The 13175-nt window shown below is 57.1% G+C and overlaps 1 protein-coding gene across 7 annotated transcripts in view; it reads right to left on the reverse strand.

The window, feature by feature from the left end:
• Positions 1-13175, reverse strand: part of CHD6 (chromodomain helicase DNA binding protein 6) — a 100982-nt gene that overhangs the window by 16884 nt on the left and 70923 nt on the right. For all 7 annotated transcript variants that reach the window (XM_049816178.1, XM_049816181.1, XM_049816176.1 and 4 more), the window contains 10 exons: positions 12989-13168; positions 11611-11721; positions 8004-8206; positions 7390-7589; positions 3934-4093; positions 3412-3501; positions 2295-2398; positions 1546-1675; positions 1200-1260; positions 424-481 (listed from right to left, as the gene is read on the reverse strand). In XM_049816178.1, coding sequence (XP_049672135.1) covers positions 424-481; positions 1200-1260; positions 1546-1675; positions 2295-2398; positions 3412-3501; positions 3934-4093; positions 7390-7589; positions 8004-8206; positions 11611-11721; positions 12989-13168 — 1297 coding nt within the window. The remainder of the gene's footprint in view (positions 1-423; positions 482-1199; positions 1261-1545; positions 1676-2294; positions 2399-3411; positions 3502-3933; positions 4094-7389; positions 7590-8003; positions 8207-11610; positions 11722-12988; positions 13169-13175) is intronic.

The following is a 13175-nucleotide window of genomic DNA, read 5'->3' on the forward strand; positions in this document are numbered from 1 at the left end:
TGGGCCATACATGGGAGAAGACTTCAGCTCTCTGCTCAGCAATGGGGCCAGCCAGGCCATGGCATCCGCCAGCACCGCCTGCTGCGGAGACCCTGCATGCTCATCTCATGCAGGCAACTGCATGGACAAGGGCAGGCTAATGGCTTCTAGTCACCCCTGGCTGGCTTTGGCTGGAAACATTTTTTCAGGACCCTGGCTGCCCTGCCACAGGGCCCATCCATGGGTCACACGTGACTCTGCACAGGAGGGCCCCTGACAGGAGCCTGCCCAGGTTAAGCTATCTCACCCACTAACACAGAGTAGCACATCCTCCCAACCCAGCAGCGTGCCCCTCCCACCCAGCAGCATCTGCCTCAGCGCTCTAGCTGTGCCGTGCCAGCCCCCAGGAAGCCACATGCCATGCTGCGGAAGATATGGCCTCACCTGCCACTGGCTCATCCCGCTTCTCACTGGCTTCACCCACTCCAGGAGACATGATGTCCTGCAGAAGGAAACCATCAGAGAGGGCTCTCCAGCCCTGCACAGAATCCCCCACACCCGCAGCCTACCAGGCCCTGGCAGTGTACAGGGTGGCAGGATGGGCAGGGCTGCATGTCCTGTGCCCTCGGGCTGCAGTCACTGGCTGCCCTCAGCACATGGGATCAGAGCAGCAGGGACAGGGAAGGTGAGAGCTCAGAGGGGCAGTGCTGGCCTGAAGGAGAGGTCCACCACAGTGACACAGGCTGCAGTGCCGCTGCCCAGGACAGTAGCACTGTGACAGCCTCCACTGCTCAAACGAACCCTGCACCCTCCCATGCTTGCCTCATTCACTGCTTTTCCTCTCCCCCAGGGCCATTTCTTTTGGGATACCCCCAACTCCTTTGCCAGGGCCCCACGTAGCTCCTGAAGCCAAATGTGAAAGCCAGCACCCCTGGCTGTCCCCAGCCCTCAATCCCCCTCAGCTCCCCACAAGGCAGATGCTGCCGAGGTCCGCAGGAAACACAGAGGCAACAGCAGAAGCTGTGCTCCAGTGAGCAGAGGTGTCACAGACAGTGTGGGGCAGAGCCGTGCATGGCAAAGCCAGCACAGAGCAGGGTCACCGTCGGTGCTGGTTCCCCAGTGCCCTGCAGCAGAGCTGACAGAGCCAAGCCTGCAGTGCAGGGTGGGAGGGCAGGCTTGGCAACAGCAGACGTGCATTGATCATTGTGAATCTTGCTCACCTCCTGCTTTGGCAGCCCCTCCAGCTTTTCTCCATTGCTCTCTTCCTTTTCCATGCTGCCCCTGGGTAAGAGAGAGAATTAGTCCCTGGTAGCAGCAGCACAGCCCCCTTGGTTGTGCCAGTCGTTGGCAGGAGGGAGCGGAGAATTGGTGCTCACGCCATCCCTCCATCTCATACTGGGAGCCAGCTCCTCCCTGCCTTCCCCCCACACGCTGTGCTCAGATTCATGGTCTGCTTCCTTCCTCTTCCCTGTGCACAACTCACCCCACAGCACTGCCCCACTGCTGACACGGCCCCCTGGAGTGAGCCAGACAGCCCCCCAGAGCTTGGCTCCATCCCCTGCCCACCTTTCAGCAGCATCCTGGGCCCCATCGCTGACGCCCTGCTCTGCTGAGAGCAGCTTCTCGTCCGGCATGCCCACCTTCTCCAGAAAGCACAGCGCCGGGTCTGCCCGCATGGCATTGTACCTCTCGTAACCTGCAAAGTGCCACGGGCCATCAAAAAGGAGAAAGACAGCACAAAGCCAGGTCTGAGCCTGGTTCAGGTGAACCTCCTGCTCTGTGGGACACAGCCCCCCACCCGGCTCTCACTCTGTCTGTGCTGCTGTGAGAACAATTCTCACCCCCAGAAATTCAGAACACTTTCCCAAAAGCTGTTAATTGCTCTGCAGCCCCTGGGCAGCACAGCACGCACAGCAGGTTGCAGCTGGGAGCAAACAGTCACATAGCTCCTGGAAGCTGCAGGGGGACTTCAGGACAAGGCTGGGGATGCCACAAGAGGCTCTGGCCTTCCTCCTTGCCCTTAGGTGGCAACTGCACCCTGCTCCTGGCAAACCGGAGGAGTCTGCTATGAGACCTGGCAGGGCCACCCTGGGTGCTGCAGTGTGCCTGCCCCACCACCTGAATGAGCTGGCAGCACCGCAGCTGCCTGCAGCCTGGGGAGAGCTGCCCTGGCCCTGTATGGCTATGGTGCATGGCTGCGGCTCTGCCCCCTCGCACTGACATGATGTCCCCTCCAAGTATTGGAGCTCTGGCCAGGTGCTCCACTTTGGGCCCCTCTCATGCACCAGCACCCACCAGACAAGCTGGGTACACACCATGCTTGAAGACGCCGATGAGCAGGGATTTATCAGCTTCGGCATTCCACCAGTCCACTGGGATCTCCACATAGTCAATGTCTGGCAGCAGCACATCCAGCTCCCTGTGGCAGACAAGGTATGAATGCCCCTCTCCCAGCCTCACCAGGCACTGGAGTGCACTGGGTGCTGCTGGGCAGGGGCAGGGGGAGACAGGCACCATCACTCACTGGCTTGGGGACAGCTAATGAATGCAAGGCTGGCCTGGGGCCCTGCCATGGCCTGGTGTATACATCTCCCTGGGGTCAGAGAGCTGAAGCCTTGGCTCCACTGCAACCCACCGCCTTCCCCATCCTCTTTCTCCAGAGATGGGGAGGCTACACAGCTCTTCTCCCCTCCTGCCCAAGCAACACCAGAGGACCGGAGATCCTATCTGATCTGAACAGCATCTCTTGGGAGAAACCACTTCAAACCTACCAGCCTCAAAAGAGCACGTCTGGTGGAATGGGCTGCAACACCCCCTCCGCACAGACTTGGACTGATGGGAGCTGTGCTGGGGAAGGCACCAGCCCCTGCTCTAGGAAATTAAGCTCAGCATATCACACTTCTCTCTGAAGCACCGAGAGCTGAGTCTTTGCAGGAAGGTCAGGAGCTGGCAGGCTGCAAGCTCAGTGGCATTAACAGAGTCTGTCGGCCCCATTGTCCTCAGTGCTGGGAAGGGACTGCAGGCCACAGCGATGGGGCATGCTCTGCTCCAAGGCCTGGCCCTGGGAACCGGACACAGTCTCTGTAGGCTCTTACTTTGCATTAAAGGCCAATTTGTCAGGCAGCACATGGAGACATTTTCCTGCAGGCTGCAGGGTGTCCCCGAGCATCCTCACCACCCCCCAGACTGACACTGCAGCCTCAGAGCTGCCTCAACAGGGCTGCTGCCATGGCCACAGTCCCTGCTCAGGCAGAGCTGCCATCTAAGGATGAAGTTTTGCCTGAGCAAGACCTGGGGATTTGACCACAGGGTCTAACTCGCCCGGAGCCACGGTGAGCCCAGACGTGGCTGGGCTGAATGGCTGTGGCAGTGCTCAAGCACTGCCACCACCTCCCTGAGAAGCATCACAGGGGTTCACCGTAAGGTCCCTACCTGGCGGGGGTCCCCTCGAAGGCTTTGTCTGCAGCCTCCCCCAGCACTTCAGCCTTCAGGTAGTAGAGCATTCGCACCCGCAGCAGAACCCTGTCCCGGGGCAGCAGAGAGGAACACATGCTAGCACACAGGTGCTCAGGTGCCAGCCTAGGGCCTGAGCCAATGGCCCTCGCCAGAGCGTTTGTAGGGGGATGCTCTGAGGGTCAGCAAGGCCAGGGAAACCCGCTCAACACTGTGTTTCCCCACATTGGAGGACCCACTTTCTCAAAGCAGGACAGGCATTGGCCATGTGGTGTCATGCCACAGTGCCCAGCCCTGCGATCTGCTGGGGCCCTGCAGCTGGAGGTTTGCTGCTCAGGACATGGCTCCCATTAGTTGGAGGAGCATCTGAGAGCAGTCCAGCAGCTAGAGCATGGTGATCCTGCATGGACTGTGAGCCCTTTGCAGCTCCCTCCCACCCTCCCCACACTAAAGGCCCTCAGCCCACGATCTCCATGAGCTGGCATGGGGTCCCACACTCACTTGTTGCAGTGCTGTTTGAGGTGCTTCTTGTAGCTGTCGTCATGCAGGACGACCTCAGGGTTACAGGTGGCAAGCCAGTCCGCATTCTTTATCTCGGGAAGCAGCATCTGGTTCTTCGTCTTCTTCCCCTTCCTGCCTCTGGGCACTGGTGCTGACAAGCCTGTAACAGCAAGTGGCAGCCAGTGAGCACCGTGGGCCAGGCTGGGCACCTCTGGCGCTGCAGTGCCCAGGCAGGGCAGCAGAGCTGGGGAGCTGGTGGAGGCCATGCAAAGCTCCTGGCTGCAGGTCAGCGAGCCAGGGTGGGGGAAATGCACAGGGTAAACACAGAGCATGGGAGGCTCCGCCTCCAAGAAAAACTTGGGGATCACCACAGAAACTGAATTGCTGTAATTTTTCAATGCAATGCTGAGCCCAAAGGATAACATGGCCCCTTGATGTATAAAAACATCACACAGAAGCACGGAAGGGACCTTGGTCCTGGGCAGAGCCAGCTCTGAAGTTCACCCTATGTGGACAACACAGGGATTTGGGACAAGAGTTCAAACAAGAGGCTCCCAAATGATCAAAGACCAGAAGAGAATCCTGATGATCTGATCTGAAGGGTTGTTTCCTATTCCGTGCATCAGGAGGAGGGCTGAGTGGGAACCAGATCACTGCAGGGGGCATTTACACTTGGCAAAGATACCTAAGGGAAAAAGAATGCAGTTCCATCTGGCTGACAAAGATAAAATGAGATCCAGTGGCTGGAGCTGAAAATTAAACACATTTTCAACCTTGAAATAAGATGCGAGTTCACAACAGAACATGGAAACAAATCCTGGCAGGGTCACTATTGTTTGGAGTCTTCCAAGAGGGATGAGCTGCTTCCCTGGGCAGCTGCTTCTGAGGCAGGGTCCTGCGGATGTCCTCTCCTGCCTATGAAGGGGAAAGAAGTGCCTCAGCAGTCACATCCCATCTGTCTGGTCTTGTGACACCAGGGAATAAGAGAGAGCGTTGCCGTATCCTCAACACCTGCATAAAGTTTGCAGCTCCATGACAGAACAAGGGCTCCAGCCCAGGTGGCTGCTGGAGGCCTGTGGCAGGCATCAGGGCTCCTGTCCCCAGCACAGAATTCACCTGACAAACCCTGGGCAAACACTGCTTCCTCAGCAGCTTGGCATCTTCCAGGACAGGGCTGGATCAGAGCAGAGCTCTGAGCTGGGATGCCCGTGTGCTGTGCTCACCCCCCGTAGTCACGCGGATGCAGGATTGAGAAGGAAAAGCCCCAGGAGTCACTAGCAAGGGCTGGAGGTTGCTGTTGCTTTCTGCACATCAGGGAGGCCCAGAGCATGCCTCACCTGGTCAGCTCTCCTCAGGCTCCTTGGCGAGCCACAGGAGCACCTGCTGTGTGGCTGCTCTGCACTGGAGGGTTCTGCCCTCCTCCAGCTCCTGAGGTTAGGCTAGATGGTTTTGTTGTTCCTCTGGCCAAGACCATATAGAGATTTCACAGGTAGGAAAAGCGATTCTGAAGAGCTGATGGAGAAGCTCCTGGTTGTTTCCCCTCTGCTAAATATCAAATTTTAGTGCTGTACTTGCACTAAAGCATTCCTGAGCCTCCACTGAAACTGTGGCTTGTTTATTACTTGCCATTATCTAAATCAAGACCATTCCTATCAGCCAATTTGTTTCTTACTCTTGCTCTGCTCCCCACAAGGCTCTCGCATCCAGTCCCAGCGCCGCTCTGGGCAGGGCAGTGTGGCAAGGGCAGGAGGCAGCACTGCCAGAGTGGCTCACATTGTAGGAGGTGATTGGAGTAACTTAAGGAAGCCACTGAAGGCCACATGCTCGGACTTTACACTGTAAAGCCAGTTGGACATTTCCAGACAGAAGGAAATGGTGAAGTAGGGTTTTAAGCACCAAGTAACATGCAGCACGCTCCCGGGGCTCAGCAATAGCACCACTCCAGAACAGCCTTCCCTGCGCTCCACCACCTTGAAACAGGAGCCCCAGGTTTCAGCCTGGCTCCCTGATGCCAAAAGCAGGCTGGAGAGTCCTAGCCTGCTCACTACTCACCTTGCACCACAGATTACAAGTGCGTAACAAGCAGCACACAGCCAGGGGGCTCTGACCACCCCGAGGGAGCGCTGTGGCCTCCCCCAGCAAGCCCTCCCAGCACAATTCACCTGTCCTGAAAGCCACAGGATGCAGGCACTGTGCTGCTAGGTCAGCACAGAGTCCTCTGACACAGAACAGGCTGTGACCACATGTCCCAGGCCACAACCCTCCAGGTAATCCAAGGAGCCAGCACTGACTCTGTCTTTGTATCATTAAAGACAAAAGTCACTGTGACTGCATGATGCTGTTTGAATGGTGGCCTCTATTTGCTGTGCTGCTCCAGCCCCAACGGATGCCTACAGAGAGCAGATGCTGCACTGCAGCTAGGGGGCTGAATCTGCAGTGCCCCACTGCCCAGGCCGAGTCAGAGACAGCAGGAGAGCAGGGCTGGGTAAGGCTCTGGGTGGCCCCTGTCTGAAGCTGAGGATACACTGGAAACCTCCAACCAACAGAATGCAGATGCAATTACAAATTGGATATATGGTGTGATATGTGGACCTCACCACACTGGAAAATAAGCGTTACGAGTCCTCTGAACAGGGAGGGCACAGCCAAACCTGAGATAAAGGGTCCTGCCAGGTGGAGTGAGATAAGGCACCATCACCTGGGTAGTATTATGCATTGCAGAGGTCTCGGGGCAAACCAATGCTGCCCCTCCAACCATCAGGGCAGGCACTGCAGACCAGTATGTCTGGGACAGGAACCATGATGAGAGGAGACACAAGCTGGTGACCTGGGGTGAGATGGCTGCATGGACTGCCCCATCAGCTTCCCTGGTGCAGCCATGAGTGCTGTGCCTGGTGGTCTCAGCTGTTGGTGTTAGGGCCGGGGCTGCCAACTGGCACATGTAGAGTCACTTTATAACAATCCATGCCATCTCCTGCAATGCCCTGAGGAACAGCCAGGCACATCTATGCTCTGAGTGGAATAAGCACCCTCACACCTATCACACCCAATGTGTTCATATGGTCACCAGTGCCCCAAGAGCTCACTGCCCGGTGTCTTCCTGTGCTGGGAAACCCTGACATTATTCACAGGTCAGAGAAAACTTAGCAGTGCCCACTTGAGGGTAAGATGCCACCTCTGCTCCCACCACAAGGCTCTCTCTGCACCAGCCATGGCACTGGGATCCAGGAAACAGCCTCCCCCACCCAGCCAGCCCCTGCCACTGGCTCTGAGGGTCAGTGTGGAGGTCAGTCCCATGGCAGCCACTTTTCTCTGTGCAGAGAGAGTTGCGGTGCTCAAGCACAACTGCTTGCTGGCTGTTTCAATCAGTTCTGCTTTGAATTCTGCAGACTTGGTCCCGTAGGGTGGCACAGTGGCGACAGGTACAGGTGCAATGGCAGAGAGAACACGCAATACCTGAGTGATTCTGCAGAGCCTGGTTCTGGCCATCCTTCGTTGGTGTGATGAGATCCCAGATAAAACTCTTAATCTTCTCATCCCCCTTGTAGTGCTTGACACAATAGACCAGCAAGGCCCGACAAATCATCTCCATGTCCTTCTCATTCAGGTGCCACTTGAACCGTCCGTGGGTCAGGATATCTTTCCAGCGTCCCCAGCTGGAACAGCAGGAACACACACAAAGTAAATACTCCTGTGCAACTAGAGACCTCGCCGGCACCTCTCTCCAGGAGCTTGCTCAGGGGCATGGCCCTGCCAGCTCCCCTGGATAGGGGCATTCTGTCCTGACATTACGGGAGCAGAAGGGGGAGTGGTTTGCCCAGGCCTGAGCAGGGCAGAGGCAGAAGCACACTCTGGAAGCACCGACTGCCAGCTCATGCTTTGCTCCCCTAACTCTTTTTCCATCCCAAATGTTCACTTAGAGCCCAAGTCCCACCAGGGAGGTTGCTGCTGGGAAGAGGGAACACAGCAAGCAGGATGGACAGAAAGTGGCTGGGGCAGCCAGTGGCCCATGTGTGCCCTGGGACAGCTGGAGGCTGTGGCTCTGCTCTCTGGGAGGGGGTGAGACTCACCCAAATATAAGCAGGTTCTTTTCAACGCGGAAGCACTCAGCCCGCAGGTACCGCCGTGTCTTCTCGTTGAAGCGCCGTGAGCGCGTGGGTCGTTCATCCGAGTCACTGTCCAGCTCAGAGAACTCCATCAGCTCGTCCTCTTCGAAGGAGTTGTAGTGTTTGGTTTGCTTCCGCACCCGGGGCCTGTCAATGACCAGGCTCTCCTATGAGGGACAGAGAGGGCAACACACTCAGGTATGGGCAGAAACACCTGCCTTCCATCAGGGCACAGCATGTCCTCTTCTCCACACTGCCACCCTGCTCTGCTCATGCCTCTGGCTTCTGGCTTCCCAGCCCTGTGGCTAGCCATCAACTTCCCACTGGGATACCTGCTCCAAATTACCTGGGTGTAGCTCTGCCTGCACACACGAGACAATTCCTGGCCAGCACAAAATTCAGCCTGAACAATGGCAGACTGAAAATCAGGCCCTCTGGGTTCAAACTGCTGACAACCAACAGCTGATTCAGCTCTGAATCATACTCCTGGCCCTCCCAGCACTGCCTGCGCTGAGTGCTGTGCTGGAGGCGGTGTAATTTCTGTGTTGGGGGATAGGTGGACTGGAAAAGGATAGGCAGCTTCTAAGAATGTGCAGAAGGGAGCAATATGAAATTAGAATAGCATGTACCTGCCTCCTCTCCTTCCTCCCACCCTGTTGAATAAATCCATGTCACCTAAATCTGCCTGGATTACAAGCACGTGGGACCCCACCTCCCCCCCCATTCTCCCTGCTAGATCGGTGAGCTCTGCAGAGCTATGGGGCCTCTACCTTGCTGCTGTCTAACACCATCTCTACAGTGTTGCTGCCTTAGCTGGAATTTCGGCAGGCCCTGGGGCCACACTGAAGCCAGCTACAGCACCCTGAGCTCAATGGAGGAGCTGGGAGGAAAGGCCCAGGTTGCAGCCGAGCCCGTGAGCTCAGCAGTGCCAATAGAGAGATGGGACCCCATCTGTCCACTCCTGCCTCCCAACAGGCAGAGTCACCAACCCTCCCAGCTCCATCTCACAGCTCAGCTAGAGAGCTCCTTTTGTGGGCAGAGCAGGCAGGGGCTGAGAACAAGGATGTTGCCCCTGGGAAATGATCCCCAGAGGCATGTGGGGAACGTCCAGCAGCTCTGCTACCATGCCAGGAGAAGCCAAGCACTGGCTTGCCAGAGCTCCAGCTGCTGCGTTTGCCCACGGCCACTGCTGGGAAGGGGCCAATTTGCCAGCGAGGGCAAGAGGCGAGACTCCGGGACCATCCATTTACAGTCCGCAACCCCCTCACCCAGACACAGTGACAGATCCACTTGGCTTTACTCCTTGTTCCCATCCCTGAAGGCAGGACGGCAGGGCTGCAAACGCTGACAGAAGGAGTGGCACAATCCAAACCTGTCCCCACTTGCTCCATCAGGCCAGGAGAAGCCCTGGGCAGCTCCCTTCATTGCCATTCACATTCAGCTTTTAGAGAGATTTGTTCCTAAAGCAACACTTGGCTATTAAGCCTGACCCACATTGTCTTCAAACAACCCCCCAGGCTCAGGTAAATGTGGCTAGTATTCAGCTGGATATAGAAAATATCCAACAGGCAGCCCGAGGGAGCATTTGACACTGTAAGAGCAGGAGAAAGTACTGGAGGAGTTGGCCAAGCTGCAACTCCTCTCGTGACAACCCTTGCACTGTCAGGGCCAAACCCAACTGGCCCGGATGACCTCACTTGCACAGCTCCTGCTCAGAGAAGATGAGTTGAGCAAGAGGGAGCATTTGCAGACATCATGCAGGGCTGTGTCCATCCCCTGAGGCACTGAGCCCTGGGCAGCCCCTTCCCCAGCCTGCTCTAACCTAGGACAGAGCTCTGAGACCCAAACCAGACCAAGCACCCAAACACAGTGATGCTCTGACAAACCCAGTGACACAGCCACGATATTCAACCTCCCTGCAACCTGCCTTCATTTGTGAGTGCAAATGAGGTGGGGAAGCAGCACAGCACAGTCACAGCCCTCACGGTATTGGTGTGTTCACCAGAAGGAGACATCTCTCCTGCAAAGAGGTGTTGCCTTCCAGCCAGCACCCATCACCTGCTCCAGCCCAGCCAGCACACTGCTCCCACTACAGCACCACAGCCCAGTGTTTGCTCAGCAAGGGCCCCCAGTTCCAGGGGTGCCCTCATATCCATGTGAGAGGCTGGGACCTGAGGGTGCCAGTGTGCCTGACACAAGTCTCTTGATCAGCAGTGTCTCAGCACTGTCGTGCCACTGCAGCTGCTCAAAACCCTCCCGTGCTGCTGCTGGAACCCACACATTAAATGTTATGAATAAATCACAACAGAGAAGCGTGGTTATTATGGTTACTACCTTAGCATTAAACAGGACCATGTGGCACACAACCGATTCCAGGGACCTGTCTGCTCTGATGTTACCTGCTCCCCACCAGCCACAACTAATTGCAAGCCCACTTTGCTTCTAGGTCACTAAATGGCTGGACTTGGTGCGGGGTTGAAGGTTCCCTGAACAGGCCCACGGATGCTATGGCCCTGCAACAGGCCTGGAGGGCTACCCAGGGAGAGGAGAGGGAGCCCCGGCCAATGCGCACAGTCGCATGCAGCACAGCTTCCTCTCTGCCTGCTGCCAGAAAAGCCAGGGTGCCCTGCCAAGCTTCATCACGACAAAGACCACCTCCTGAGCCATCGAGACCTGGGGTGGTGGGAGCCAGGGGGCTGTGGTGAAACAAATGTTCCAGGCACTGCAAGCTCCAGGGCTCGAAAGGCTGGAGTATACAAACTCATGTCAGCTTGCCCAGGCCTCCTCCAGAGTGGCCAGGCCAAATGCTTCCCTCTGTCCAGGGTGCCAGGGTTCACGTGGACATGGGTTTGGGCTGGAGAATGGTTACGCAGCTTCCCTCTAGTATAGGAACAGCCTTGCTCACCCGACCAATCCCCAGCCACAGCAAGAGCTCGCACTTGGGCCCCTTTGTGCCCTGCCAGGGCACACAGAAGCTTGGCCCTGGCGTGCCTGGAGCTAACAAAGGTCTCTGGGCTTGGTGAGACAGCCAGGGAGCCAGGAGATCAGAGCTGGCACCTGCAGGGCAGCATGGGACCATCCTGGTACTACTCCATGCTGGAGCCCCAGCCCCAGCTGCCCAGGCTGCCAGCACCCAACCAGGCTGGCAGTGGGAGGCACTCATGCCTGCCTGTGCTGTGGGGAACCCCAGCACAGCTCCAGCTTACACACAGGCAGTCACACCAGTCTGCTGGCTTCACAGGCATGCCATTGCACTGGCTGTTTCATCCGCTCCTCCCCTCACACACTGCCAGCCCCAACTGCTGCCCCTTAACCGAGCTTGGGCATAGCTGGGAACACAGACTGAGCACCCTGAAATACCAGGTAGAAACAGCCTAACATGTGGCTAAAGTAATCAGGGCTTCAGCCAGAACTCATGGGTCAGTCTTCCGTTGCAGTAATTACTGACGCCTAAACACATACCCCTTTGTGAGCCCAGCAGAAGCACACAAGCACACAGCTCCTGCCTGGTGACCACGCCACATGGTGTCAGATCAGTTGTGGGGCACACAGGACATGAGCTGGATCCTACCTTTTCATTCTTGGCGTCTGTATCAAGCTCTGCTATCTTGGCCCACTTTTGCCAGAAGTTGGGGTCATCTAAGGAAATGTCAGTTCTGTTTCCTGATGCTACAAAGCTGGCCTGGGATTGAAAGAAGAGGAGTGAACAGGGTGCAATCCACCATCCAGATGTGCCACCCACCATCCAGATGTGCCTTCCCCCATATAGAGATCCCCAACACATCTGTCTGCAGTGCACAGTCTTGCTGCCATGTGGTGTTATACCCCATGCTGACACCATGTCACAGGGCTCTTTGTTTCCTTAAGGGAGCTGAACCCCTCTCTTTTGCAGTCCTGCCTGACCTGTTGGAAACGGAGCCTGGGCTGTGCAATCTGCAAGAGGAGGAGGGACAGATGGCCCTTGGTGCCCCCAGCAGACACCAGCCACGAGCGTGGCACAGACCTTGCTCCTTGGGCTCTCTCCTATGGGGATGTCAGGGCCCCACAGCACACAGCTTCCCATGGCACAGCAGCACCCAGCTTCAGGCATTGTGCAGGCCAGCAGCCAGGTCCCGCCACGACCCTGGGGGTCTCCCTGTGGACCCAGGTCCCATAGCAGCAGGAGAGACAAAGATGGGCTGCAGTGCTGGAGCGCTGTGCTCATGGAACCACAACGCCTTCCCATACCACTGGCAGTCCACATCTCCACCTGCATTTCTGCCTGGCAAAGCACCACACCAAGGCAGCACTCATGTCCGAAAGGGCAGGGGAGGTGACAGACTCCAGATCAAATAAGCTCAGCGCGTAAGTAGGTGATCAGCCCCGCTCAGGACTGGATCTCCCCCAGGCTTTGAACTCATCCATCCTCCCCAAGGAGAGGCCTGATCCTGCCCACAACAGCTCTGGGCATGGCCTGCCGCCAGGGCCAGGAGTCCTCAGCCCATCAGAAGAGCAAGCCCTCCAACCTGCAGTGCACCAACTGGAACACAAGAGCAGCTCTGCATCCATCCACACTGCTGGCCCAGTGACAGAGCACACCCTGGCACTGCCCGGCACCTGGAGGACAGCCCCTGCCCTGCCTTCTCACCAGCCTGAGCCAACTTCAAAGGGAAAGTGGAAGCTGCCAAGCTGAACCCTCCTGGGCAGCCTCACATCACCTGCTCAGGCTGGTGGCCCCCTCCTCAATGCTCTGTTGACCACCAGTGAGACAGGAGACCATGCTGCTGCTGTGCCCCAGCAAGGTCTCACTCTGGGTGCAGCAGGACAGGCAGGAGAGCTTGGCCTCCATGCGGACATGTCTCAACACACAGGTAAGAGATCAGCCCACCACTACTGCCCTGTGCTCTCCCAGCATGTCCCCCACCACCCTGGGGGGAGTCCCCCTTCCCTCCTGATGGAGCACAGCACACCTTGGCAAAGGTGGAGCCCTTCCCCTCTGACTGGATCGTGATGGTCTGTGTCCTGCGCTGGAGTATCTGATCAATGTCTTCCTCACAGAACTTCGATCCTTCGTCCTCCTCATCCATAAGGGCGCCGTAGGCACCTTTCCGCAGCAGGTCCTCCACCTCCATCTTTGAGAGCTGCTGAACCTGCCCA

The sequence above is a fragment of the Accipiter gentilis genome, chromosome 14 (genome assembly GCF_929443795.1).
Source record: "Accipiter gentilis chromosome 14, bAccGen1.1, whole genome shotgun sequence".
Classification (NCBI taxonomy): domain Eukaryota; kingdom Metazoa; phylum Chordata; class Aves; order Accipitriformes; family Accipitridae; genus Astur; species Astur gentilis.